The 27039-nt window shown below is 59.2% G+C and overlaps 1 protein-coding gene across 26 annotated transcripts in view; it reads right to left on the reverse strand.

The window, feature by feature from the left end:
* Positions 1–27039, reverse strand: part of MAST3 (microtubule associated serine/threonine kinase 3) — a 36301-nt gene that overhangs the window by 1607 nt on the left and 7655 nt on the right. Inside the window, exons 1-27 of one of the 26 annotated variants that reach the window (XM_027038357.2) lie at positions 26115–26836; positions 25721–25810; positions 18060–18148; positions 17908–17977; positions 17709–17729; positions 17083–17197; positions 16512–16672; positions 16251–16326; positions 15741–15950; positions 15538–15639; positions 15115–15247; positions 13545–13606; positions 13059–13144; positions 12033–12241; positions 11213–11351; positions 8426–8558; positions 8023–8188; positions 7310–7411; positions 6555–6677; positions 5564–5673; positions 4115–4251; positions 3346–3587; positions 2405–2611; positions 1884–2110; positions 1296–1418; positions 551–687; positions 292–473 (exon numbers count right to left, since the gene is read on the reverse strand). In XM_027038357.2, coding sequence (XP_026894158.1) covers positions 292–473; positions 551–687; positions 1296–1418; positions 1884–2110; positions 2405–2611; positions 3346–3587; positions 4115–4251; positions 5564–5673; positions 6555–6677; positions 7310–7411; positions 8023–8188; positions 8426–8558; positions 11213–11351; positions 12033–12241; positions 13059–13144; positions 13545–13606; positions 15115–15247; positions 15538–15639; positions 15741–15950; positions 16251–16326; positions 16512–16672; positions 17083–17197; positions 17709–17729; positions 17908–17977; positions 18060–18148; positions 25721–25810; positions 26115–26536 — 3874 coding nt within the window. In that variant the 5' untranslated portion in view covers positions 26537–26836. The other 25 variants (XM_053219627.1, XM_053219626.1, XM_027038356.2 and 22 more) reach the window with 25 other exon arrangements.

Genomic DNA, 27039 nt, shown 5'->3' on the forward strand with positions numbered 1-27039 from the left:
CTTCCTCCCTCCCAGCCTTCTCCCTGCTTTCACAACCCTGCAGCCTAGCCCCCTTGGTCCACGATGCTCCCTCTGCTGGGTACTCTCTTCTCTGCTCTCCCGCCTCTCTCCTCCCACTTCCAGGCTGCCTTTCAGACCCCAAGTGACCGGAAAGGGCCTTCTGGTCCCCTCACTTCCTACATCATGTCATTCCCTCCTGTAAACCCCGCCGGGTCCTCACCGGGGTCAGGCCCCGCAGACCCGAGCAGCCCCAGGGTGGCCCCGGGGCGGGGCGGGGGTGGGCACACCTACCTGCGGGGGCCTCGGGAGCTGGGCTGCAGCAAGGCGTAGTGGGGCTGGGGGACAGGCTGTGGGTGGGCGAACCCGGGAGGCTCTCGCTGGACGACAGGGAGTGGTGGAGGCCGGAGGAGAAGCTCCGGCTGGTGTGCAGCACAGAGGACTGTTTTGAGATCTTCTTGAAGAGCGACTTCCGCCTGAGGGGGAGAGACCCGATGCGTCAGAACCCCTGTCCCCAGCAGTCTAGGGAGCCTGCTCCCCGCCCGCCGCTCACCGGTCCTGGGTCTCCCGCCGGCGGCTACGCTTGCTCCTGCGAGCCATGCGGCCCTTGGCCACGTTCTTCCGGGCGGGGCCCACCTTGATGGAGGTGTTCTCCAGGGCTGTGGTCCGCAGGGCGATCTTGTTGCCGCTCTGCAGGAGGGATGGCGACGGGGTCACCTGTGTGTCTCCCACCTAGCAAGCCCCCCACACACTTCTTCATCCGTCAGAGCCCCAGATCCTATCTACCCACTTCTCGCCCACTGACCTGCCACTCACTGGGCCAAAGATGCATGTCCGTCATCTGCCCATCCATGCAATGAGCTGCCCACCTGTCCACCCACCGGTCCTAGGAGCTCTCCAAACAAGGCCCTGCCTCCTGGCCTGTGCCCACCTCCCCACCCCCAGGCCTCAGCCCCCGAGGAAGATAAAGATAATACGGACACCCCCAGCCTCATAAGGCCAGGGTGAGCCAGAAGGAGGGCCAAACGTAGGGGCACCCAGGGGGCAAAGGAGGATGTACGTCCCGGGCAGAGGGGAGGGGACATGCAAGGCCTGGAGGTGGGACCAGGTGTGGAAAGGTGTGGTTCCAGAGGAGAGAACCTCAGGATCAAAAGCTGAGGGGTCACAGGAGCAAAGCAGTGGGGGCAGACCTGGGCCCCTGAGGATGGACGGGACGTGGGGATTCTGGGAGCCCCAAGGGTAGGCAGAGTGGGGTGGGGGTCTGGAAGGCCCAAGGGTGGGAAGATGGGGGGCTGAACCTTCAGCAGCAGCTCAACGACGTCCATGTGCACCAGACCCAGGACTGACTCCCCGTTGATGTGGGTGATGAGGTCCCCAGCTCGCAGGCCCGCCTCCTGGGCAGGGCTTCCTTCCTCCACGCTCTGGGGGTGGATGGTAGGGTCAGGGGGCTTGGGACCCACAGCTGGAGACCCCGGCCCAGCTGGGTCAGCTGTGGGACCCCAGCAAGCTGCTGCCACTCACATGGTTTCCTTGACCTTGGGTGCTGGCAGGGAGAGAACGGGCCCTGGGCTGGGGGGAGGCAGGACATCACACCCAGGGTGCATCTGCGGGCGTGGGGCGGGAGCTTCGTGCCCAACTGAGGTCTCTACCCCTCTGTCCATCCCTGTCCGTCTTGCCCAACCCCCTCCCCCTAAGTCCCCTAAGTAAGAGGGGCTGCAAAGACCCAGGTGGCACCAGCTCCCTGCCCTGGGCTCCAAAACCTTTCAGCCAATGAGCTTGCTTTCCCAAGACTAGAAAACGCGGCTCCCAAAGTGAAGTGCCTTGCCAGGGTGAAGCTAGACTCAAACCAAGTCCCGCTGTTCCTGCCCACCCCGAGGCCAGCTCACCCAGACAACATGGTGCACGGTATAGACATCGCTGTCGCCCATGTAGACGCGGATGGCCCGCAGGCTGAAGCCGTACTTCTTGCCCGAGCTGTGGATGACAATGGGGGGCCGCAGGCTGCCGCACACGGGGGACGGGTCTCGGCTTGGAGAGGAGTCTCGGGACGACGGGTTCGAGGACAGTGAGCGTGGGGACAGAGGGCTCATGAGGGGGCCGCCGCTGCCATCATCTGCAAGGACACGGGTTGGGGGGGGAGGTCACTCCCTCGCAGGGACGAGGGTGGGGAGGGCACCTCCCCTTCCCACCAAGCTGACCATTCTGGCTGCTTTGCTGCTGCTCCAGTGTCCCAGGCACGGTCCCCCGATCAGGCCTTTGCACATGCAGTGCCCTCCGCCAGGAATGCCGGCCCCCCAGCTCTCCCCGTGTCTCGCTCCTTCCCCCTTCCTGTGGCACAGCCCGAGCCCCGCGGTTACAACAGACGTGGACGGACAAAGCAAAGACGAGGCTGGGCCACGTGCGTTACCGGCCGTGATGATGAGCGACAGGGCGGACACTGAGGCGGACTTGGGCACACGGCCCCCGCTGGGGGAGGCCCGAGACTTCTCAGGAGCTGGGTCTCTGTGGCCCCCAAGGCGGCGGCCTCGGCCAGCATCCAAGGCCCGTGGTGTCGAGTGCCGTGTACCGATGCTGTTGCTCCGTAGGCGTGCGTGGCTGAGGGCGGCTGGGTCAGCTAGGGGTCAGCAGGGTTGGGGGTCAGCCCGGCCAGTCTCACCACTCAGTCCTTCTGCCCTCGGCAGGCAGAGCCCCTTCCTCCCCGGTCAGCGTGGACCCTAGTTTGGCTACCTGGCCTTTCTTTTTTTTTAATTTTTATTTTTTAACGTTTTATTTATTTTTGAGACCGGGAGAGACAGAGCATGAACGGGGGAGGGTCAGAGAGAGGGCAACACAGAATCTGAAACAGGCTCCAGGCTCCGAGCTGTCAGCACAGAGCCCGACGCGGGGCTCGAACTCACGGACCGTGAGATCATGACCTGAGCCGAAGTCGGCCGCTCAACCGACTGAGCCACCCAGGCGCCCCTACCTGGCCTTTCTTTAGAGGGTTCTCTCTTCCCATACTTCCTTTCTGCACTGCTCTCCCTGGAAAGCTCCACTCTGCAAGTCCCTTCCTCTAAGCAGCCTTCTCCCACCCGTCAGACCCCCAGCACCCCTCAGAGCTCTGCGGTCTCACCCCCCTCTCCAGTCCCATCCTGACCCAGTGAAGCTGGGGGTATCACCCCTAGACTGGGAGACAAGCTGAGGCTTGAGGATTCTCTGGAAGCCCTGGCCTCTCCTATCTGAAAGCCTTTGTTAGACAGGCGAATGGTCTCTCTGGGGAGCTCCTACTTATCCTTCGAAACCCATCTCAAATAGTCCCTCTGGGAAACTTTCTACAACACTATCCCGCCCACCCTGGACCTCACCTACCAGAAAGGCTTGAGGGCTTGGGCATCACTGGGGTGGCTGCTGGGGGTGGATCGGGCTCCCCCAGAATGAAGATGGGCCTCTTGGGGCCCGCAGAGGCTGGGCTGGCTCCCTCATCCTCTGACGAGAAGGCAAACTTGGGCATCGTGTCCAGGCTAATAGTACTCAAGAGAGACGGGCTGGGGCCCTGCTCGGGCTGGGAAGACGACGGACAGGAAGTACCAGAGGACGTCCAGGACCTCAGGCTGCTGCAGGGAAGGGCCAAAGTCACACTTGCCAGGCGCCGTCGCCCCGGGACACCCAGTTACCCCTGGCAGCCAGATTTGAACACTCAGCCCAGAACCAGAGGGAATTCGTAAATACAGGGTGAGTTCCCTCTGCTTGCCCCGTCCTCTGCCCAGACAATTGGCGTTTTTTAAAACCCGGCTTCCGATGCTCATCCTCTAGTAGACATTGATTATTTCTGTTGAGTCTGGTCTTTGAGGAACGGGCAGGAGTTTGTTAGCGAAGGGTATGCTGGCAGAGGGAACAGAGCAAGCAGAAGCCTAGCAGTAGGACAGTGCACGGCTGCTTTATGCCTGCTGTGGTAAGGGACGCAAAGCCAGAGGCAGCAATGATAGGGGCCACGCTGGCAGGGGTCGGACAGGCTAGCCAGTGTGTCTGACCCTTTTCTCCTGGGCCACCGGGAAGCTCCTTGCAGTGTTAGATTTTGTGGTTCCACCTCCCAGCAGGCTCGGAAGCTGGATCTGCTCATACTCTCCAGCCCACCTACCGAATATCCATGCTCAGGCGGCGGCCATACTCGCCCTCGCCGCTACGCTCCCACCCTTCCTCCCGGTCCTCGCTGAAGCTCCGTTCGGCGAAGGTTGGTGTGGGCTGGGCGGCCAGGAACTCGGAGCTGCTGTAGACCTGGAGGAAACAGAAAACATTAGTAACAGTGGGGGTGCCTGGGTGGCCCCGTCGGTTGAGTGTCCGACTCACGATCCCAGGGTTGTGGGATCGAGCCCGGCATCGGGTTCCACGCTGGGTGTGGAGACTGCTTGGAATTCTCTCTTTCTCTGTCCCTCTCCCCAACTCACACACACACATGCGCGCGCGCTCTCTCTCTCTCAAAAAAAAAAAAAAAGGAAAAAGAGTGAGCTTAGTTGAGTGCTTCCTATATGCCCCGTGCTTCCCTGTGAGTCACTTCCTTAAACCCAGACTCCCCACATCCCTAAAAACAGCAGAGTAAAGACGCCCACTGTACAGACAGAGAAACTAAGGTTCGAAGGGGCCCGGCTACCAAGGGGGCTGCAGCCAGGGTTTCTGCTGCTGATCAGGACGCTCTGCCTGGGGCCCAGGCCCACAAGCAGCAGGGAAGGTTTTCTTCATCAAATTAGAAACAAAGGAAGGAAACTTAAGCTTGTGAGGCTATAAAATGTGGCACGTAGCACAGCAGCACTGGTCACAGTCGCCCAAAAGTGGAAACGACCCAAGTGTCCACCAACGGATGGGTACACAAAACGTGGTCCGTCCACACGGTGGAACACTACTCAGCCACAAAAAGGAACGAAGCCCTGCACACACGATACCGTGGGTGAACTCTGAAAACATCCGACTGAGTGAAAGACACCAGACACAGAAGGCAGACTGCGGGTGGCCCGGGGCTGGGGGAGAGGGGAAGGGGAGTGACTTGCCCACGGGATCGGGGGTTCCCTTTGGGATGATGGGAATGTTCTGGAACCAGAGGTGATGGGTGTCCCGACCTTATGAATGCGCGGAATGCCACCGAATTGTAGTTTAAAATGGCTACGATGGGGCGCCACCCCTTTGACCTCTGCCGCTGCAGCTGCCCCTGCCGCCACCTCCCGGGAAGAGGGGGAGGCAGGAGAGGAGCCCACGTTTGTCTTGACTGTGTTCACCACGTAACTGAAATCACTGCTTGAAGTGTTGGCATTCACGTTAATTATGGATGCAATTCTGCGTATTTTACTGTGACTCCGAAAACCGTAGCGTTGGCGTCACGGAAAGGTACGTCATTTCCAAGGGCATTTCGTTAAAGGGAAAAACTCTACCCCGCCCCCCCCAATCGATCAATCAATCAATCAATCAAACGGCTCTGATGGTATATTTCATACGTATTTCAACCACCATCACGACAGAAAGCAGCAGAACCCCGCCCCCAACCTCGAACCAGCATTTTGCAACATCCCCAGTGCCGTAGCTAGGTCCCCGGGCCCACCTTGCTGAACCGGTGGGAACATGACGAGAACTGGGGGATCTCCGTGGATGACTCCTCGTCATTGGTCTCCTCGTCCTCGGAGCCCAGGTGGCGGTAGCGTTCCGAGCGCGCTGCAGGACGGAAAGGCACGTACAGCCCACCCGATGCCCCGAGGCGGCCGCGAGGGCTGTGAGGTGATCTGGGGAGGGCGTCCCGGGGTGGGGAGACACGGTCAGGGCAAAGGCACTGAGGTGGGGCTGTGTCTGGTGTATTTAGGGGCCACGGGAGGCTTGAGTTGGCAGAGTGAGGACCTGGCCGAAAAACTCCAGCTGGGTCTCTAAAAACCGTGGGACTGTGGGTGGGGATTCTTGTGTCTGACCCTCGGGAGCCTCGCCCTTGAGATGGGTCACCCAGAATTAGGTGATCGTGTGCATCTTAAACATAAAGGATGCTCCCCACTTTACAGAACAGGAAACAGCTGCTCAGAGAGGACCTCTGACACGCCCAAGATCACACAGCAAGTTCTAGAGGAGGTGCTGGAAGCCTAGAGCATTTAACCTGTGTGGCTAGAGCCCCAAGTAGGCAGAGGAAGACTTGTCTGAGCCCACCCACAATGTCGGAGGGGCTCCCTCCACAAGGCAAAGCGAAGCGCCCCTCCCTCCCGTGTGACAGATGAGGCACCGTCCTTGGTCAGGGCTGGACGCTCAGGAGGCTGAACCTGCTAGGGACGCCAGGCAAGGGTCTGCCACACTCAGTGCCTTGGTTTCCCCTCCCACAACCCAAGAGGATGCCGTGGCCTCCGGACCCCAGAGGCACAGGAAATCCCAGCCAGGGAGGGGGCAGCTGCCGGCAGACATGCTCTGATTACTCAGAAAGCTCCGGAAGTCAGAAGCTCCAGGTCCAGGGCGAGGTGCTTGGGTGGAGACCCTGGCAGACATCCCCTCCCCGCCTCAGGGGCTTGTGGGATAGCAGAGCCCACCCCCTTGACACCCCCCCCCCCCCCCCCACTTACTGTCAAAGTAGCTGGTGTCATCCTCAGCTTCGAGCTGTGGCACGAACTCAGCTTTGTGTCGCAGAAGCCCTGCCCAGTCCAGTGTTCGGAAGAAGGGGTGCTGTTTTACCTCGTGGGTGCCACCTGCCAACACATGCCTGGCTCAGCCCTGCGTGTCCCTGTCCCCCACTGCCCCCTGGGCCAAATTTGAGCCCCAACTTAGCCAACACAGAGCCATAAAGATGACGAGGGGAACAGCCGCTGTTTAAGAGCCTGAAGACAGACAGAATTGGGGCTAGCCCCCAGGCCCTGCTCTTTCCTCTACTGGATTCTGAGATCCCAAAGCCCTAGGAGGGCTTTCTTTCCAGCCTTTTCTATGCATTTCTACTCCACGGAGCAGAGAGCTGACTGCGTGAAGGGATCCTGTTCCCCAGCCTCAGCCCCTGTGGTCCTCTCCAGTGGCTAAGCTTCCTCATGGACATAACCTGTAGTGGCTGCGTGAGTCTCGAGTAGTCCTTTAACCATTAATTAGGTGGCTGGGGAATCTGAACAGTGGGATCCACTGGGCTGGGCCTTTGAGGACCTTAGGACATACCCCACGGTGACCTTGTAGGCTCTCACTCAGCCTCAGTGCCCCTTGTCTGCATCCGACCCAGATACCCGCTATTCCTTCAAGGTCTTACGCTAGTTCCCGGTGAACTCCTGTGCGTCCTTCAAAACCCCAGCCCCAAGTCCCCCTTCTCTATGCAGCCTCTCCCCATCCCACGTCCACATACCAGTGCCCAGACGGTCCAGTGGGCTCTGTCGGAGCAGCCTGGTGATGAGGTCTTGGGCATCTGCTGGAAGGGCCTCATCCCCTTCGGGCCACATGATTTCATCTAAAATGAGGAGAGGGAAAAATAAATCAAGTCAAATTAAAAAAATAGTAATAAACGTAAAATAAAAGAGAGTGAGAGGGTGAGGACAGCCCTTCATAGCACCTCCAACACCTCCCCTCACTCACTGTACTCTAGGCCATCAGCCTTTTCTATTCCATCAACACACCAGGCTCGGTCCCACCTCATACACAGCCTTTGCTGTGGCTGCACCCTCTGCCCAGAACACCTTCCCCTCTTCTACTTTTGGGACTCCCTGCTGCTCCTTCAGGTCTTTACTCACACCGTCACCTTGGTGAGGCCTCCATGACCCTCTATTTAATGCAGCCCCCCCCCCCCCAAGCCCCCGCCCCCACCACCTCTGGTACCCTATCCCCTCCCCTCTTCCTGCTTCTTTTCCTGGGCACTTTTTTTTTGTATCTGATGTTCCCTAACTTGCGTATTTCTCTCCCTTGCTGTCTCGCCCTTGGCCATGTCCCCAGTGTCCAGCTGGGGCCAGGCACACGACATGTGCCCAATCCACACACATAGCTGCTCCCTTCGGTAGGGAAACTGCTGCCCAGAGCCCCAGGGCGGCCAAGACTCGAACCGGGGCCACGGTGGGGGAAACGCACCACTGACCACCTGGCCGAAGAGTTCCTCGGGGGTGTCTCCGAAGAAGGGCACACAGCCCACCAGGAATTCATAGAGGACGACACCCATGGCCCACCAGTCCACCGGCTTCCCGTAGCCCTGGCGGAAGATCACCTCGGGCGCGATGTACTCAGGGGTCCCGCACACCTGGGTCAGGCAGAATGGGGAACAGGAGGATGGCCTCCAACTCCAGAGAGACCACGAGGGGGACAGAGAGTCCAAGGCCAGGCTGGGAACGGGGGGTGGAGAGAATTACGGGGCGGGGGGCGGGGGGGTGCGGTTTATTTTCTCCTTCATGCTGCAAAGTCTCCCCGCATCCTGAGGGTCAGGATCCAGATAGAGGGGGGCGGCCCCGCACCCAGGGCCACCTGCCCACCCGCACACCTGCTTGTCCACGAACTCCCGGGTGTCCTTCTCGATGTGGCCCTCATAGAGGTTGGTGGCCATGCTCATGAGCCCAATCTTGGACAGGCCGAAGTCGGTCAGCTTGATGTGGCCAAGTGAGGTGATGAGCAGGCTGTGGGTGGGCGGGTGGTGCACTCAGGGCTGGGGGGCCCGAGGTGCCTGGCTTCTCATGACGCCCCGGAACCTGGTGCCACCCCAGGTGGGCTGAGGTCCAGCCAGGGCGGCTTAACTCCCCCGAGGGGGTCGGAAAGCACTTCCCGAGCGCGGGCACGTCATCACGAGGACCGACAGGTCTTGGGCAATACTGCCAATCTGGCAAACGTCTCGGTGCACCCACCGGATGCATCTGGTGTCGCTACTGAGCACCTACTGTATACTCCGCTGTTGGAATTTACATCTCCCGAGAATCATACCGTCTCCCCGCTGTGCATGAAAACGCCTGAAACCCACAGTATATTTTTGCACACGTGGCCATTTTTTGTTTTCACTAAATGCTTTCTTTGCAAGCCCTCGTTATTTACGTTTCCTGTCAAAAAACGAACATACCTCGAGCAGCTGCCGTATACAGAAATATTTCTGTGCACCTCCTGAGGGCACCCGTTTTTAAAACCTTGTACACCTCCCATGCACCCTGCTGTTCTAGTTTTCCCATCGGCTCAAGGATATAAACACCTTGCCAGATGACAGAAGCATACACACCACCTTTAGAAAGTCGCGGTTTCGCACACCTCCTGGTACCTTGGCTGCTTAATTTCTGGAGAGCTGCGTATAGCCAAGTGGTTTGATAAACCGTTTACTTAGCACAGAACTGCATCCACGGACTCTCTAAAGGAACGATTCTGTGCACCCACTGTCTTTAAAAAGTTCTGGGGGTGCCGTGGTGGCTCAGTGGGTTAAGTGTCCAAGTTCGGCTCAGGTCATGATCTCACGGTTTGTGGGTTCTAGCCCCGCGTCGGGCTCTGTGCTGACCGCTTGGAGCCTGGAGCCTGCTTTGGATTCTGTTTCCTCTCTCTCTGCCCCTCCCCTGCTCGCGCACTCTCTCTCTCTCTCTCAAAAATAGGTAAATGTTAAAAAAAAAACACACAAAAAAACCTTTCCTTCTTACAAATGAAATGATAATGAAATGATCCGATGCCTGGGATATGCTTCAAATTGCCCGGCATGGGGGGTGGGGGGACCCAGGGATGGGGAGGAAGCAGGATTGGCCAAGCGTTGGAAGCCGTGGAAACGGGTTGAATGTGGGGAGTGGACGGGGGGGGGGGGGGGGGGGGCACTGGACCCTTCCTTCTGTTCTGGGCTGAGTTATGTACCTCCAAAGTCACATGTTGACGTCCGGACCTCTAGTGACTACGAACGTGACCTTATTTGGAGACAGGATTGTTGTGTGATTAGTTAAGAGGAGGACGTCCCTGAGTACAGTGACCCCTCATCCAGTATGACTGGTGTCCTTACAGGAACGGCATTTGGACCCAGACATGCAGAGGGAGGACGCCATGTGAAGAGCAGGGCAATGTCGCCACAAGCCAAGAAATCACCAGAAGCTGGGGGAGGGTCCTGGAAGAGATCCTTCCCTGGGGACTTCAGAGGGAACCCTGCTGCTACCTCGATCTTGGACTTCTGGCCTCCAGAACTGTGAGAATAAACTTCTATTGTTTAAGCCGCCCAGTTCTGTGCTACTTTGCTCTGACAGCCCCAGTGAATGAATGCGCCTTCTCTTGACTTTGGGAGGTATTTGGAATTTTCCAAAGTGAAAGGCGAAAATATCTCTCTCGCGTGTCTATCGTGTGCGCCTGTCTCCCTGAACCCTCTGGGGCTGGGCACCGGCCTGTGCCATTTTGCAGATGGGGGTCCCGAGCCTGGGAGGGGCAGGTGCTGCCTTGGGGTCACTCAGGAGACCCCACCCCACTCTAGGATGATCCACAGACCTGACAGCACAGAGCATATTGACAAGGGTTGCACACAGAGGCCCAGGTACATGGCAGGTGCCAAATACTTTAAGCCGCTGGCAAACTACAAGACGCCTGAAAACGTGCAGGCTCTTGATGCTGATGTTCACACCCCCGTGCAGCAAGAACCTAAGAAACTCGAGCTCCTGGCCTGGTATCCAGACAGCACTTGATATCAAGAGCAGCCCCTTGCTCTATAAACAGCAGGTGCTCAATTAATGCAGGGGAGAGTGCCTTGCAGATTATGTAGGGGTTATAAAGCACGATGGATTATTCACACACATGTCTCACGGTCGCCCACAGAGGACCTGGCATGCAGTAGGTGCTTATTAGGTGCTAGAGCAAAATAAACTTCCCAAGGCTCTCAATGAACATCTCTTCCTGTCCTCCCTGCACAAACACACAACAGGTGCTCAAGACATGCACAGTCCCTTTCTCCACACAGAAGGTCTTGCAAAGGGCACGTCCCTGTTCCCTATATACAGCCGGTGCCTCCTAAATGCACGCTCTCTCCTCTTGTGCCGCGGTAACTCTGTGAGTGCACAGTCCCTTCCCCTGTGCGTTGTGTGCACCCTAAAGTGCACATTCTCTCTTTGCCTGACCGCATCTCCATAAATACAACTATCCTCCCCTCGCATACAGCAGGTGCCTCTTAAGTACCTGTCCTCCTCTGTATACACCAGGTGCCCAAAGTTGCCACTGCTCCCTGTCTTCCTGCTGCCAGGGGCCCATGGGCCAGCAGGACCTGGATAGGCGGGCAGCTCTGAGCAGCCCCAGACCCCAATCAGAGGCCCCGCTCCCAAAGCCCCAGGCTGCTCACTTGTCAGGCTTGAGGTCCCGGTGCACTATGCCGTAGTTGTGCAAGTACTCCAGTGCCAGAACTGTCTCGGCGAAGTACATGCGGGCCATGTCCACGGGCAGTGGGCCCATGTTCTTCAGAAGTGTGGCACAATCACCACCTGTTGGGGGACAGATGCGTTCAGAGGCCCTGGGCTCTAGAGCCTTGCTCCAGGCTTATGAGACCCCCCCCCCCCACCCTCCTGCAAAGCATCCCTGGTCTATACCAAACCAAGGCAGGGAACCAAGAAGGGCAGGAGGGAGGGCAGATCCACATTCCTGATTCTCCCTTGGCAGGGCAGCAGCCCTGCGAGGACACGGTTCCTTACCCTGTACACAGCCGGTGCCTCCTAAGTGCTCATTCCCCCTCCTTGCCTAGAAGGACCTTGAACAGTGCACACCCCTGCACCACCTGAAGGCCGTGCTCATTCTTTACCTGCAAACCTGATCCAACAACTCTTCTCCCTGGCCCCCAATCATCCTGGCCCTTCCGACCCACACCTCCCGCCCTCCCTCCGTCCTTGCTCTTACTTCTGGCCCGCAGGCCTCTGCTCACTGGTACCCGCCCCCCCCCCCCCGCCTAGGATGTCTGGGTCCCACCCTCACACACCTCTTTGGACTCCCTCAGCCCCAACTGCCCAGGTTGGACCCCCCCCCCCCCACCACAGACTGAGGAGCTCCCAAGGCAGGCTGGGACCCCAGGGAGGCCGGAGTAGACCCTAGCTTGGTCAAAGGAGGGACTTTCTTCTGGGTAGGTGGTGAGCTCCCCGTCACTGGAGGCATGCAAGCCCTAGTGACCGCACCTTCCACATACTCCATGACCATACACAAGTGGCGACGGGTCTCAAAGGAGCAGAACATGCTGACCACAAACGGGTTCTCGGCAAAGGTGAGGATGTCACGCTCCACAAAGACCTGCTGGATCTGGTTGCGCAGAATCAGGTTCTGCTTGTTGATCTTCTTGATGGCAAAGCGCTGCCGTGTGTCTCGGTGCCGCACCAGGTAGACAGCCCTGGGGGAGCCGGGTTCGCTGAGGCTTGAGACCGAGGCCCGGGCGGGCAACGGGCCCCGACCTGGGCCCAGAACCCAACCTGCCAGGCCTCTGCCCGCGCTGCGCCCTACAGCCGGGACACCCTTTCTCCTTACCTGGCCCCTCTCCAAAAGCAGCCACCCTATGGGTTTAAGCTGCCTTTCTTGGTGTCACATCGATATGACAGAGATGGCCCTTGGCTTATGTCTTCACGGCAGACTGAGACCCCTGCAGTCAAAAGCCCCCTGGCACCAAATTCAAAGTGCTTTAAATAGGGCCCAAATAAGCAGATTTTTAACCGTTGAGAGCTTGCCAGCTTTGCAACCGTAGTGAAACGATACCAAATTTACTAGCCATCCGTAAGGTGAACCCTGGGGCTAAAAAGACCCCAAGCCACTGCTCCCTCTTGGAGCTCCCTGACCCAGACTCCTGGCAGTGCTGCTGAGCCAAATCACCTAGACGCAGAAGCCCGTTCTGGATAGTCTTATCCTGTGAAGGACTCCCCCTCCCACCCCAGCCCCACGCGGACCTGTCAAAGTGGCACCAAAATAACGCTCACTGCTCACTACCGCCACCACGAGGCCATCTTTTTCCTTGTATACCTAGAACTCCCTACACCTGGGGCAGGTAATGGCCTAGACCGTGGCGGAGCCTGTCTGAGACCCTGGCCTGGCTGTACTGTGTCTCTACTGCCCTCTTCAGGCCTCAGCTTCCCGGACTGCACATTCAGGGGCCGCTGGACCTCAGGCATCCCCGTGGGCGGCTAAGAAATCAGTCCATGGGGGACCCGAGGACTTACCCGTAGGCCCCGTTGCTAATGAGTTTGATGGTCTCGAAGTCATTCTCACACGGCTTCCTCCGCGATGGGCCGACCAGGGCACGGCTCTAGGGGGCAAAGAAGGGTCAGGGTCCTGCCCCACCTCAGAGCAGGCCGGGCCCTTCCTGCCTTCAAGTCCCAGCCACTGGTCCCGACATCTGATGCTACTTTCTCCTTCTAGACTTCTCAAACTCAGCTTCTGAGTTTCTGAGCTTTGGCTGGAGCCACGTCCTCCTTCCAGAAAACTCCTAGACATCTTCCAAAACGCCCCTTTCCAGTATCCCCTCCAGCCTTGCCCTGTCCAACCGCCAGGGCAGGGCACTCGCCTCTACCTTCTCCCTCAAGTCACAGGCATTTACTAAGCAGCTACTACATGCAACACGTCCGCACACCCAGCCCCTCCCACGGCTGCCTGATCTACCTTGAAAAGAACCCGACAGGTGGGGGCGTCAAAGCTCTGTGACTTACCTCCGGGGACTCAGGTGCTGGAGGCTGTCCTCCCTCTTCAAGGTGACTCAGAGGCACCATTTCTGTGAGACAAGGGGGGAGCCTCAAATGATGCCTCCGTGCCTGTGCCTCGATCGCCCAGAGATTTCCCAAGGCCTCCAGGGCTCATCCTGGGGATGTAGTGCCTCCCTGACCGGCTCCCACAATACCATCATTGCATCATCGAGCCCCTACTACGTCCAGACCTTGGCCAAACCCAGGCCAGAGTAAGCAACGACTGAGGAACTTTCCAGAAGGACCCGTGGGAAGCCCAACCTCTGAATGGCACAGCCATCATCCTGGCTCCGAGCCTTGGGCCTGTTAACGCAGGCTGTGACATGGGCCCTCTGGGTCTTGGCTCCTAACATCCTCCTCAGCTGAGGGTGTGGCCCAGAGGGAGCCCCCCACCCACGCCGTTTTCTGGCCCTAGGGCTTTGGCAGAGGGGCGGCCCCAAGTGAGTGGTTGGTGCACATGAGCCGTGATGATGGCACTGAATCATGACAGTGTCTCACGGTCACGGAGCAAGGCTGGGATGGGACAATGGGGTCTCACGGGTGAGGGAGGTCTGGGTTTGAACACAGCCTCTTTTACTCAGTAGGTGCCCCGCCGGGGACACTGGATAGATGACCTGCCCCACCGTCTCAGCTGCCAACTGCCCGACCACTTTCTGCTTCCTCTGACCCCGGGGCCGCCCACGGCACCACCTGCCTTCATTGGACAGCCAGGCACAGCCGGGGCCACACAGCCAGTCGACAAGCGGTCTGGCCTGGGGCCCGCCGAGGTCTGAATCCCTGCTCGACCTCATCTGCCTGGAGCCTCAGCCTTAAACGGGGACAATGGCAGCCCAGTCCCAGGGTTAACAGAGCAGTGATGCTGGGCAGACGCCAGCCACTGTGGCAAAGCCCTGCTGACCCCACCACCCTCTCCCAGCTTTGCTTCTTCCTCAGCTCCAGTCGCTTCCCCCCTCCCTGTTCTTCCCGCACACTTCAGGGCCTTTGCTTTCACCCTCGCCCGCCGCCCGGTTCACCCCCTCTCTTCCCCAGATCTGTAGCTGGTCACCTCTCCATCCGCCAGGACTCGCTTACACATCAACCTTTCCCCAGAGCCTCCCATGGCCGCACCTGGACCAGGTCAGGTCCAAGTTCGACGCTCCCCGGGTCCCATGTCTCAGTTCTCCTGACTCTGCTGTCTGGGGGTAGTTCTTGACCAGCTTGGTCAAGCCCACGGGTTGGTTGTCCTGTCCGACTCTAAGTCTGTCTCCTGGGCCACAGTCAGATGATGAAATCAGGAAAGTACTTTGGGGACTCGTGGGAGGAGTGGTGGCTCCTCTTGGAGCCACCCCTTGGCAGGTCAGAGGTCCCACTTACAGCTGGCTGACCCAGGAACCCCAGGCACTTTCCCACAGTGGGCCCCACAGGTGGCTGAGGGCAGAGCCACAGAGAGACGAAGGACATCATGGCAGCTGTGGAGTTGACGGCTCTGGGTTCGAATCACAGCTCTGCCCCGGCCTCTCCTTGGTTTTCTCTTTCCACCCTACTCCCGTCAGCTTACCCTCGAGGGGGTCCTTAGCCAGGCCCAGCTGCCCAATGATGTACTGAGGCAGGTCCGTCTTGATGCCCTGGCCCTCTCGGGCCTGGCCCTCAGCAGCCTCCAGCAGGTGGTAAAACTCCTCAGGGTCAAACTCCTGGGGGTGGCAGAGGGGCTGGTAAGGCGGGGCTTGTGCCCACCTCCAGGCCTTGGCCCGTGCCGTTCCCTCCGTCTAAAGCAGCTTTACTATCGGTGGCTCCAACTCTCCCCTCCAGATCTCAGCTCCTGACACTTCCCTGGGGAAAAGAGCCCAGCCCAGCCGGGAGGCACCCCGTGCTCCTCTCCAAACTCCACCCGATGGGCATGTCTCTTGTATCTCAGCAGGACGGTTCTAGTGGCCTAGTCTCAACCGCTGGGCCCCACACCTGGCTGGGTGCCGAGACTCACCAGGCACTCAAGGAGCCTCGCCGGCCTCGAGATGATGATGAGCAGCTTCCGGACAAGCTGGACAATGAAGCCGACCTCCTCACTGTCCGAGCGCTCGTGGGCCTAGGGAGAGGCGGGTAATGGCGTCGCCTGCAGGCCCTTGGCCCTGCCCTCCCCGGGGACCCCCTACACCCACCCCCACCCCCCCCACCCCCCCCACGCACATCTTGTAGCAGCCTCTCCAGCTTCTCCTGCATCTCCATGAAGTAGCGGGAGGTGACGAGGGCCTCTCCAGACTTGGCCAGGCAGTCGCGGGCCAGCTCAATGATCTGGTGGTGGATGAAGCCCAGGACGCCATCGGCCAGGGCCAGCCGGGCGCCGGGTGCAAAAGCAGCAAGGAATTCTTCCAGGCGGCCTTCCATCTGTGCCGTGGCCTGGGCAGGGCGGATGGGACAACCTGGTCACTGGACGGGGCTGGGGGGGCAATACACACAGGTGGGGGCAAGACAGGCAGTTGTGGGGGAGAACGTGATGATGGGGACGACGGGGCCAGAGAACTGGGGGGGGGGGGAAGAAGCAATATGCCTGGGTTGGAGGGGGGCGCTTTGAGACAGAGAGATAGGGACAGACAGAAATGGAGAGATGGGGGGATACAGCCAAGAAGACAGGGTGCCAAGGAGGGACAACAACATGGAGGGGAGTTAGGGCCGGTGCAGCCACCGGGCGCTGCCCACCTTGGGGAACCTCTCCCGGTACACATGATTCATCATGACGATTTCATTGTCGAAGTTCCCTGTTGTGCGTCCCGGGCTGAAGGGGAAGGGGCAGGCGGGGGACAGTCAGCTTGTGACGTGGGACCAGAAATCCAGTCCAGGGGAGGGTCGAGGATCAGAGGCCAGGCTCGGACAGGGTCAGGGCCAGAGGTGGAGGAGGGGCCACAATGTGGGCCCCAAAGGCAGCCCGGGGAGGGGCTGAGGTTAGAGGTCGAGGCCCACCTGAGGCTGCGGGAACGGGGACGAAGGTGGGGTGAGCGGTGGCCGCCCTCCTCGTCAGCCACGCTCTCTGAGCTGCGGAAATGCTTGGACAGGAAGCATAGTTCATCCGGTGTCGGCTGGAAAGGAAGCTGGTGGAGGCGCTCCCGGGAGGATGAGCTCGACTGGCAGGAGGGGGTATCAGGGCCACGAGTTCACAGTCAGCGCCCAAGCCAGAACCCCAGCATTACCCCTCAAGGCCTAGGCTGCCTGCTGGTCATTAGATGTTAACACTCTCCTGCCTGACTTCTACGCATCCTTCAAAACCCCAGCTCTGATGCCCCCTCCTCCAGCAAGCCTCGCCGCCTGCTCCTTAAGCAACCCTAAGACTCCCTCTGGCCAGGCCCTAACCCCACAGGATGGGGATGTCTGTGTCCTCCAGAACGGGGACTCCTTGGGACCGAGGCTGGGTCCTTTCAGGGACCCATACGTTGCCCGGAATGGGGCACAGAGGGGGCAGCCAGGATGTTTGTTGACTGGACAACTATCCGACACCTTGATAAAAACCAAAGACGTGTCCCGCCCCACCTCGCACCCGCCTGTCTGCTGGCCAAGGTGGGACTGTGGGTACCGAGACGGTGGAGCTGGGTGTGTTGGTTCCATAGCCAGAAGATGGGAGAGATGCAAGGGACCATCTTCTGCCGTCAGCCCTAGAGGGGAGAACCAGAAGAGTTGGAAAGAAGGCATGGCCCCTGTGGTTTGTGGGGACTAAGGACGGAGACCGTGGCTGGCAGGTGCTGGCCCTGTTGGAGGAAGGATCTTCTGAAAAGGCGGAGAACAGAGGTTCAAGGTGAACGAATCCACTGTGTGTTTTCTCCTTGTCCTTCTGACACCTCCTCCAGGAAGCCCTCCCTGACCCAGCTGCCAGTGTCTCCCACATTGAAGCCCTGACCTCTGTGAGTTGCAGTTGCTGGGATACGTGCCAGTCACCCCCTTGAGACTGAGGACTCCCCAAGGGTCGAAGTCCAGCCTCCCCCTTCCTCGGCCCCCGGCACAGGGTACAGCATGTAACGGGTGCTTGATAAATGTTAATGAGTGAACGAGTAACATTTAAATGCTTGGTCCAATGTCAACTCTAAGTAAATTAATGATTTTTAGTGAATTAGTGATTTTAGCCTGGATGGTGTGCCCTCCTCCTCCCCAAGGGCTCCCTGAAATTACCTGTCCATGCGCGGGACGTGGCTGCAGAAGGCCGCGCGTTTGCCGGGGGCAGAAGCCAGGGGGAGAGACCGTCACAGGGCAGGGGACAGGGGAGGGGAAAAGGCGAATGAAGAGGCAGGGCCAACCACCAAGAGCATGCCGCTGCCTGTCCCCTCACCAGTTGTGCTGAGGTCATCCCTCAAAGCCAGTGACCACTCACCTTCGGGCAAAGGGGAAGTTCACGGCCGACGCAGCGAAGTTCCGAGGACTATCCAGGGGGCTGTTGCCTGCTGAGGAAGAAGCAGGCAGGGGAAACTGAGGCGGGGGGGCAGAGACGGGACACCGCCCCTGCAGGCTTGCTCCCACACTCACCTGTTGGAACTGAGAGCGGAGACAGGGGCCGGGAGAGGGTTGGGGAGGGCGTTCCCACCACCAGGCTTTTGCGGTTCCCGCTGCGGCAGCTGTCAGGGAGGTGGGGACAAGGTCAGGCGCTGGCCCAGGGCTCAGAGGACCACGTGCCCAAGCCAGAGCGCACATGTGGCCAGCTTTGGGGCAGGACGGGAAGCTAGGTGTGACCACTGCCACTCTGCCCCCAGTTGGACTCCTGCATGGCCCTTAGCTCGGCCTTTGAGGTCTGGGGTAGTCATTTTTAACAAATGTTACCTGCTATTAAAACTCTTATTATTGTCAGTGGGGGCATGAAACACTTCCGGACTCCTGGGGGACACTGCACGTGGCCAGGAGCCCCCCGTGAGCCTTCTCACGCTTCTGTGTTCACCACCCCACCCCCACTCCTTCGCTGACGCCATGCCCCGGCCAGGAGCACTGGCAAATGAGGCAGAGAGTGGAGAGGACCCCGGAGCTCACTGGTGAACTGAGGCAGGTTCCCATTCCATTCCACGCACCCCTTCTCAGGCTCACTGCCCCAATCTCTTGGCGACCTTCCTCCCCACGATCCCCCCAAAATGCCAACCTGATCCTTAAAAAACCCCGAAAATCAGCATCTCGCACATTAGGTCCTGTCCTTCCTGTTCTACCCAACTTTTGCCCACACGTTCCCCTCCCTCCACCCCCGTTGTCTTCTGGCTTCCAGACCCCCTGGCCCAGGCCACCCCCACGCTTGCCCAGCCTCTCCCACCTGTGCCCCGGCCCCGGCCCCCGCCCTGGCAGAGGGAAATTGAGAGCGAACCGTCTCCCCACCTTCCCCGGTGCAGTCGCCCAGCAACGGCTCTGCTAGCTCGACAAGTGCAGCAGCCCACATACTCTGAGCCGCCAACGCAGCTCAGTGGCGCAGGGAGAGAGAGAGAAACCTCAGGGCCTTACAGGGCCAGGAATGGTGTCCCAGGCAGAAGGCACAGAGCAGGCTAAGACATGGGAGAGCAGGGTCAGCCGCCGACCCAGGCATCAAGACAGGCAGGGAGGAGGGTCCAGCCTGTCCACGACACTACGTGCACCTGCCCTTCTGAGCTTGTTTCCCCATCTGTACACCCTGCAAGGTGCTGGGAAGATCTGATGCACTACGTACACAGTGTTCAGCTCTGGGCCCAGCACTGGGTCGATGGCCGTGGGCACGTATATTGTCATCTTTCTCCCCACAACTCCTGCAGGGTCTAGTGCACGCAGTGGGAGGGCAGGCAATGCCTCCCCGGTGAATTAAGTCACCCTTTGCCAATCCCAACAAACCCGGAGGTGAGAGACACCAGTTGCACCCACTTCCCAGCCTAGGAAACTGAGGCCACGGATGTCAACAGCCGCAAGGAACTGTCCTGTAGTCTGATATACAGAAGCAAAAGTGAAACCCACAGGTTCCTGCAAGACTTCCTGCCAACAACCCCCCCCCACACACACACACCCATACCCCCGCCAGTCCCACATCCTCTCCCAGCCCTCATCTGGGTCCTCAGCTCCATGCTGCACCCCAATGCATCATTTATCACTAACAGCTGCCTTTGGGAAAAACACTTGGCCACCTCCCTCTCGCTCTCAGGCGGGGCCTTCTTGAAAAGAAAACACAGCCATATTTGAGGTCTCAAAGGGGAACCGGGCATCATTTGTGCACTTCCCGAGCAACTGTCTAGTGTCGACTATTTGCTCAGCCCTCTCTAGAGAAGGCCCAGGACGCTGAGAAGCTCTGCCTAGCCATTCAATAAACACCCAAGTGGGACAACACAGAGTGAGAATACGACAGAAAACGCTGGCCTGAGGCCAGTTTCCTGTACCCGATCCCTAAGGTGCCCATAAGCCCTCTGTAGCTCCACAGGATCTGGGAGAAGCGTCTAAGCCCTGAACCTAGCATTCCAGGTCCTTCAGCAGCTGGTCTCGGTGCCTAGCCCTCTAGGAACGCCCCAACCCAGCACCAGTGAAACATCTAAGAACAGAGAGGTTAAGGAACTGCCTAAGGTCACACAGCCAGGCAGTGGCTGGGCAGGAATTTGAACCCAAGTCCTGTAAAGTCCACAGCCCTTACCTGGCCTTTTCTTTTCAGAAGAGGAAACAGACTCCAAGAGAAGCCAGGCTTCGCTGGAGGCTAAACCCAGTATTCTACCCCCGTGACCCGGCTCCTGACACACCACCTGCATGCCAGCCTCGTGCGGTAAATATCTGCTTTTGAAACAATATTTCCGCTAACTGAGCCCCAGGGACAGACTAGCCTCAGTTTTTCCAAGAAGCTCCTCCCCAGGTCTCCCAGGCCTAGAGACCCGGGTTCGAATCCTGACTCGGTCCCAAGTCCCTTCTGCCTGTGTTACCCCCTTAACTAAGACCCCGGCGGGCAGACACCCCACTCCGGGGTAACGACGGGCGAAACGAGGGTATCTGGGGTCCTAGAGGATACCTCGATCCCAAAGCGTCCCCCCCTGCCCCCTACCGCCGCACACAGTGGCCCACGCCACGCCGCCGGGATATACTTCTGGCAACTCGTGTTTGCTTGGCCGGCCGCCGCGCCTTTGCCCGCACGGTGCCCCCTACCTCTTGGAGCGCTGCAGCAGCGCGCCCTTGGCAAGGCGGCTCCGGTGGCCTGGCGCAGCCACCGCCGTCCAGTAGCTGGGGTCGGACATGCTGCTTCTCTTTGTGCCGCCGCCGCCGCCCGAGACCCGGGAGGCGCGGGGGCGCAGCGGCGGCGGCGGCGGGGCACGAACCTCCGCGGCGGGATTGGCCCCAGGAGCCCCGCGGAGCGGGGTAGGGGGTGCGCGCCGCGGGGCTGGGGTTAGGGGGCGAGGAGGAAGCGCGCGCCCCGGAACGCGGCCGGGAACCCGCCCAGGCGAGCGCGGGGGCGGGGCCTCGCGGGGGCGGGGCCTCGCGGGGCGGAGCAAGCGACGCGGAAGCGAGGCTGGCGGACCCGCGTGCTGGCTTAGTGGGCTGGGCGTTGCCAGGGCCGCGGGCGGAGGGGCGGGGCGTTGCCAGGGCTGCGGGCGGCGGGGGCGGGGCGTTGGCGCCTGTTAGGTGAGGCGGTGGAACGTAGCCCCCCCGCCCTCAAAACGTCGATCTGTTCACGTCTCCTTTTCCCTCTCTCCCCCCCCGCGCGAACCCCTTCTGAGTGTGGCACTTGAGACCTATCCCAGGGCCTGGCCTGGCTCATGCTACCGTGCCCCACGGTGGCTCCACTTCTTGGAATGTCCTTCCTGCCTGGCAAAATCCAGCGTCCCCTCTTCCAGGAAACCTTTCCTCGTCTGTCTGGCTCTGTCTTCTCGGGCTTGGGCTCCCTGAGGCCCCGGCATCTCTCAGCACTGGACTGGCAGAAAGGACGTGTTGAGCAAACAGAAATCAGGGCATCTGACATGCTTTGCCTGTCTATGGTGACGGAAAGACCATCAACTTGGCTACCCAACTCAGGGGATACCTGATTTAACTTCTGAGGCCTGTCTTCTCAAGTGTAAAATGGGAGGGAAATTGGGCTGATAGGATGATTACATGAATTAGACGTAAGGTGGCACCCACAACAGTGCCTGATAAATGTGTGATAAATGTCATTAGCATCAGGCTAACTTCCAGGCCTCTGTTTCTCCCTCTACAGATGTCCCCTCAGGAAAATGGGATGGAATCGGAGGCACAGAAAGGGCTGGGAATGCAGTACCTGTTCACCATAGAAATAGGAACGTCTGACACAGGAGGTAGTGAATTAATGCTTCTTCCTCTCATGACCGTCCCAGAAGTCAGGGACAGTGTCACCCTGAGGGTGGCCTCTTCACAGATCACATGATGCTTTGGGAACCAACCCAGATGCTGAAGCCCAGACCCCATATCTGAGAAGTCATGGATAGGGGCCCCCGCCTGGTGTGTAACCCTAACTCCCCCCAAGCTTCTTGCCACGAATTGTGCTTCTCAGGTTTCTCAAGAGACTCCCCATCCTGCCTTGGCCATGGCCACAGTCACCCTCAGGAAGCTACTGGGTTTGTCCTCCTGATGCTCTCCAGGTCCCCTGGGCCTGGGTCTCAAACACCCCTCGCTGGTCATCCACTCACACAACATTTATTGAGTAACTACTGTGTTCCTGACCCTGTGCTAAACCCTGAGTACCCTGCCCTCAGAGGCCCCAAGTCTGGTGGGGGAAGCAGACAGTAAACAGCCAACGACTCAATGATCAAGATAATTTCAAACACCATAGTCAAGGAAGGAAAAGAACAGAGGTAACAAATGGCAAAGGGCGACTTTAGCCAGGAGACCTCTCTGAGGAGGTGACACATTGAGAAGGAAGAGGGGCCAGCCATGGGAAGTGTTCCCAACAGAGGGCACAACTTGTGCAAAAGCCCTGAGACCAGACTGAGGGGAAGAGGCCAGCAGGACTTAACGTTGCAGGAAGAGTGCAGTTGTAACGGGAGAAGCAATGGGGAGCCATGGAGGACGTGTGAGCAGGGAAGGGGCATGGTCTGAATTGTTTGTCAATTCCGCCCCTCCCTCCCTCCCCCCCCCCCCCCCCCCCGTCTTCCATGGGGAACAGGAGCTGTCAGGGGCAGGAATGCAGGTGGCAGGAGGCTAGTGAGAGGCTGTAACAGGGTCTGGGAGGACGACACTGGGGCCCGGACCAGGGTGAGGCTGTGGGGAAAAGTGGGTAGATTCCAGACCTGGTTTGAGGCCCAAGTAGAGATGGAATCATGGTCTGGTGTCACCATATGCTGACATACCGTGCCCACAAACCCTCCCCACCATGTGTGCCAGGGATGCTTCTGCGCAGTTCATAAAGGAATTACCCGTCAATCCCAGCTGTGGTGGCACCCTATAGTGCCTCCGTGCCCCCCATTACTCCCACTGTGCTGGCATCCCCGGCAGCCACTTCTCCCACGCCCATCTGGCCTCAGTTTCCTCCTCTGCAGAACAATGCTGCAGCTGACAATCCAGAACGCCTGTGACCGTGGCAAAGGCCTCTCGTGAAAGGCTGACTAAGCCACCGATGTCTGGCGTCAGCCCCCTGCCCACCAGATCACGTCCCTCCCCAACTCACCCACCCTCCGTGGCTCCTCGGTGCTTTTACAGCAAAACCACACACTTCTGGGTGAATCCCTCTCCTAGGTCTCAGATCCTAACCCTGTCTGTAACTCAGGACCTGCCTCCCTCTGCTTGTGCTAAGTGACTATGTAAATGGCAAAGCCCCAGTGAGCATACAGAACCCTACCCTCAACCCCTCCGTGGTCTGACCATCCCAAGCCCTTCCCACCTGCCCATGCACTGTCCACACCCCTCCCAGCTCTATATGCTGTATGGTTCTTAGTTCCCTGGATAGAAAAATACAAATTCTTCCTGTCCCTGACATTCAAGGCCCCAGAGGGAACATTCTTCTGACGGTGCTTTTTATTGCCCCCTTGTCCATGAGGGCCGAATTCACGACCTTGAATTCACGACCTTCTTCGATTACCTCCTGCTCACCACCACAGGCAGAGCCCTCCCACCTCCTTCCCATTTGTTCATGCCATAAGCATTAACTGAGCACCTGCTGTATACCAGGCCCCGCCCTAGAATAGAGAGGACAGATCCAGCTCTGGCCCTCAAGGGGCTCCCAAACCTCTGGGTGAGAAAAATAACCTAAGAATCACACAAGAAAACATGGAAATCACACCCATAATGCAGTCTCAGTGAGGGAAATGGACAGGCATAATGGATGTATCTGGGGCTTGGGAGGCCCTGAATGGGGGCTGTGTTCAGAAAAAGCTTCCTATCTGAGGGCTTGATAGAGACGTGGCAAACAAAGAAAGGAGGAAATGGAGCTCTGGGCAGAGGAGTAGCAAATGCAAAGGCCCTGAGGCTGGACCAGTTTATACTCTGGCAGCCCAGGAAGCCTCATGGCTAGAGTATGGTGAGCCAGATGGGGAGATCGGTGACAGGGAGATAAGAGGTGGCAGGGGCCAGACTCATGGGGACTTGGAGGCCGAGGGAACAAATGTGGGCTTATTCCTAGGGTACTTGGAGCAGGGGAGGCAGGGACCCATTTCCTTGCCTGGCCCAAGGTGATGGGGCTCTGCTGCCCTCTGGTGGCGGGTGAGGAGGCTTTTCTGCTCAGAGCCCCAAACTCTCTGCCTCCATTTGCTCCTGGTAAACTGGCTCAGCTGTTGTTCACTTGGTGGTTGAGGCCAAGCAGTCGGTGTGAGATTTGGCCCGACACTCTTTCCCAGGGTACCTCTGCACAACATACTCTGATGTCCTGAGTTTCCTCCTCCCCTAAATGGGGGGTACAGCAGTCCCCACTGGATACCCCACCCGACCTGGTCTAGGCCCCACCATTTTCTACCCAGATGTTATCCTGGCCACCTCCCTTCCTATCACTTGTCCTCGGCAGACCTTTCTTCCCCCAAGGCAGCCACAGAAGCTTTTCAATTCTTGGTCCTGCCTCAGGACCTTTGCACGTACAGTTCCCATTGCCTGGTACCTCTCTTCCCCTAGCTCTGCCTCGACCTTGGCTAAAACACCACCTCCCCCAAGGGGTCACCGTCTGAATGGCTCTTGTTTGTCTCCTCACTTGTTCACTGCCCACCTCCAGAGATCTGACTGAGAGGCCCATGAGGGAAGGATTACGTTAATCTTGTTCACAGCTATGCCCTTAGCATCTGGCTCACAGTAGGTACCTACTTAACGAAGGGAACTGTCTGTTGCCCAGCACCCAGTGAGGGCTCCAAATTGTTCTCTCTTCTCCCCACGAAAGGTCTATTGGAAAGAATCTAATCAGTTCGTTCATACTGAGGTATAAATGATTGATGGGCCATTGAATTCTAGACATGACTGACTCACACATCTGTCACCTCCCTGAACTTTTCCCAAGCCGTGCGAAGAGCCCACGACAACCCTGATCTTCCCTCCCATAGAGGGGGCAAGACCCTGAGATGCGCCAGTCACAGAGGCTGCCTCAAACCCTCAACAGACTTTGGTAGCCAAGCTGGCCCTGATGCTCGGTCCTCAGACGTACTGAACCAGGAGAAGTGGCGTCTCCTCTCAGCCTCAGTTTCCTCAGCTGAGAAATGGGGACAGGAAGGGCGCCTCCCTCTCGGCTTGTGCAGGAAACAGAAGGTATTTGGTACAGGGCTGGCACTCAGTCAAGCTGGTTCTTTCCTCCTGACTCCACTTTGCCTGGTACAGTGCGTGGGGCTCTAACGGTGAACTCTCAGCTGTGTGTGTGTGTGTGTGTGTGTGTGTGTGTGTGTGTGTCTACATTCAGAGGGAGGAGCTTTCTGGCCAGCTGAGCTGGGTGTGGGGAGGGTCCTGGAGGTCACAGGCTGGAAGGCAAGGCTGATTCAGCAGGGAGGGCCCAGAGCAGGCTGGGAACCCAGCATCTGTCCCAGGGATGTCCTTGGGCCACAGCTCAAGTTCTAGCCTCACCTTGGCCACCTGTCGGATGGAGGACCTGTTGGCTATGGTTGAAAATGGAATTTCCCCCATCAAGGCCCTAATGTGGATAGTAGTTTCATTTTATGGAGGGGTAAACTGAGGCCCAGAGAGGTGATGTCACCAGCCCACAGTACCTTGGTGAGGAAGCTGGGTCTGGGAGGCTCCCAAGGTTCTGGGGTGTCAGGGCAATGTCTGAGCCCCGCCCCCCAAGTGCTGTCACTTACCTCCAGGGATGCAGGCCCAGTGAGGGGCTGCAAGGGCTGCAGGGGCTGCTGGGGCTCAGCAAAGATGGGCTCTGGCTGCTCGGAGACAGACTGTAAAGAAAGAGGCCGGGGACGGTGAACCTGGTGGTGGCCCCTGAGTGTGGCTGAATCCGAATTCGGACCCGGACTTAGGTTCCCTTAGGGAGAAGGAGCCCCCAAGGCCCGGGATTCTGGGTCTCGCCAAGGCCGCGGGGGTGGGGCCTGACCGATGACCGATGACCCGGGAGGGCTCCCCGGAGGCGGCGGTCTGACTCTGGGCGACTTAAAAAGAGACGCGGGGTGGGGGGGGAAGGCGGTTGTCTGTCTGCCTCTCTTCCTCCCTCCCCATTTCCCCCCTTCTTCGCCAAGCACTCACTCGAGGGTCAGCGCCGGGATGTGAAGCTTGTCCCTGCGAGACTTCATGCTGAGGCCGGGGTTGCGTCTACGCGGCTGGATGCCAAAGCCCTCTTTGTGGCCCCCCAACCCCTGATGGTGGCGCGATCGGACAGACCCACAGAGGCGGACGTGGGGACAGCACGCCTGGCGGGCGCGACGGACGCGGCGGCGCGGAGGCCGGGCCGCCGGGGGCGCGGGGGGCGGGCTCTCTCCGCCTCGGGGCGGGGCTCGGGCCCCGCACCTGCGCGCAGGCCCAGCCCAGCAGGAAAAGTCGGGCTGCGGGAGGCTGGAGTGGCAGGTGCCACCCCCTCCCGGAGAGAGGGGCGCCGAGGCTGCCGGGTCTCGAGCCCCAGGGCTGCGCGGCCGAAAAGGAAGGGCGGTCACTGCCTCCTCGATTGGCATTATTGCTCCATCGCCTGGCCCCACCCCTTCCCGGCCGGGTCTCTGCCCTCGCCCCACCCCTCCCCGGGAGGTGCGGGGGTGGGGGGGGGGGGTGTTGTCTTTCGGACCCCGGATCTGAGCGCGTCCCGCCCCTATTCCCCCACCGCCTGCCGCTCAGCACAGCCCCTCGCGGCGGGTCTCAGCATCCCCACGCACATCCGAGGCCGGTCCACGCCTCCAGGCCTTTACTTCGCTGGGGTCCCTGTCTGGAGCGCCGTCTCCCTCACCCACATCCCAGTTCGGTCCCATGGGCCCCTCTTCGGCGGAGCCGTCCCTACACAACAACCCATGGCGCCCCGAGTCCCACCCTCCCTTTTGCCCAGCCCAGTTCCCAAGACTCCGGGGTTGTGTCTGGCTATGGCCCCCCCTCGACACCCCACTTAGACCCGGTCAAGAATGCGGTAGGTAGCAGAAAGTAGACAGCTCTCAGGGAGTCTTTGTCCTCGTTCTGCCCCGTGGCCCAG

This window comes from Acinonyx jubatus, chromosome A2, assembly GCF_027475565.1.
Source record: "Acinonyx jubatus isolate Ajub_Pintada_27869175 chromosome A2, VMU_Ajub_asm_v1.0, whole genome shotgun sequence".
NCBI lineage: Eukaryota > Metazoa > Chordata > Mammalia > Carnivora > Felidae > Acinonyx > Acinonyx jubatus.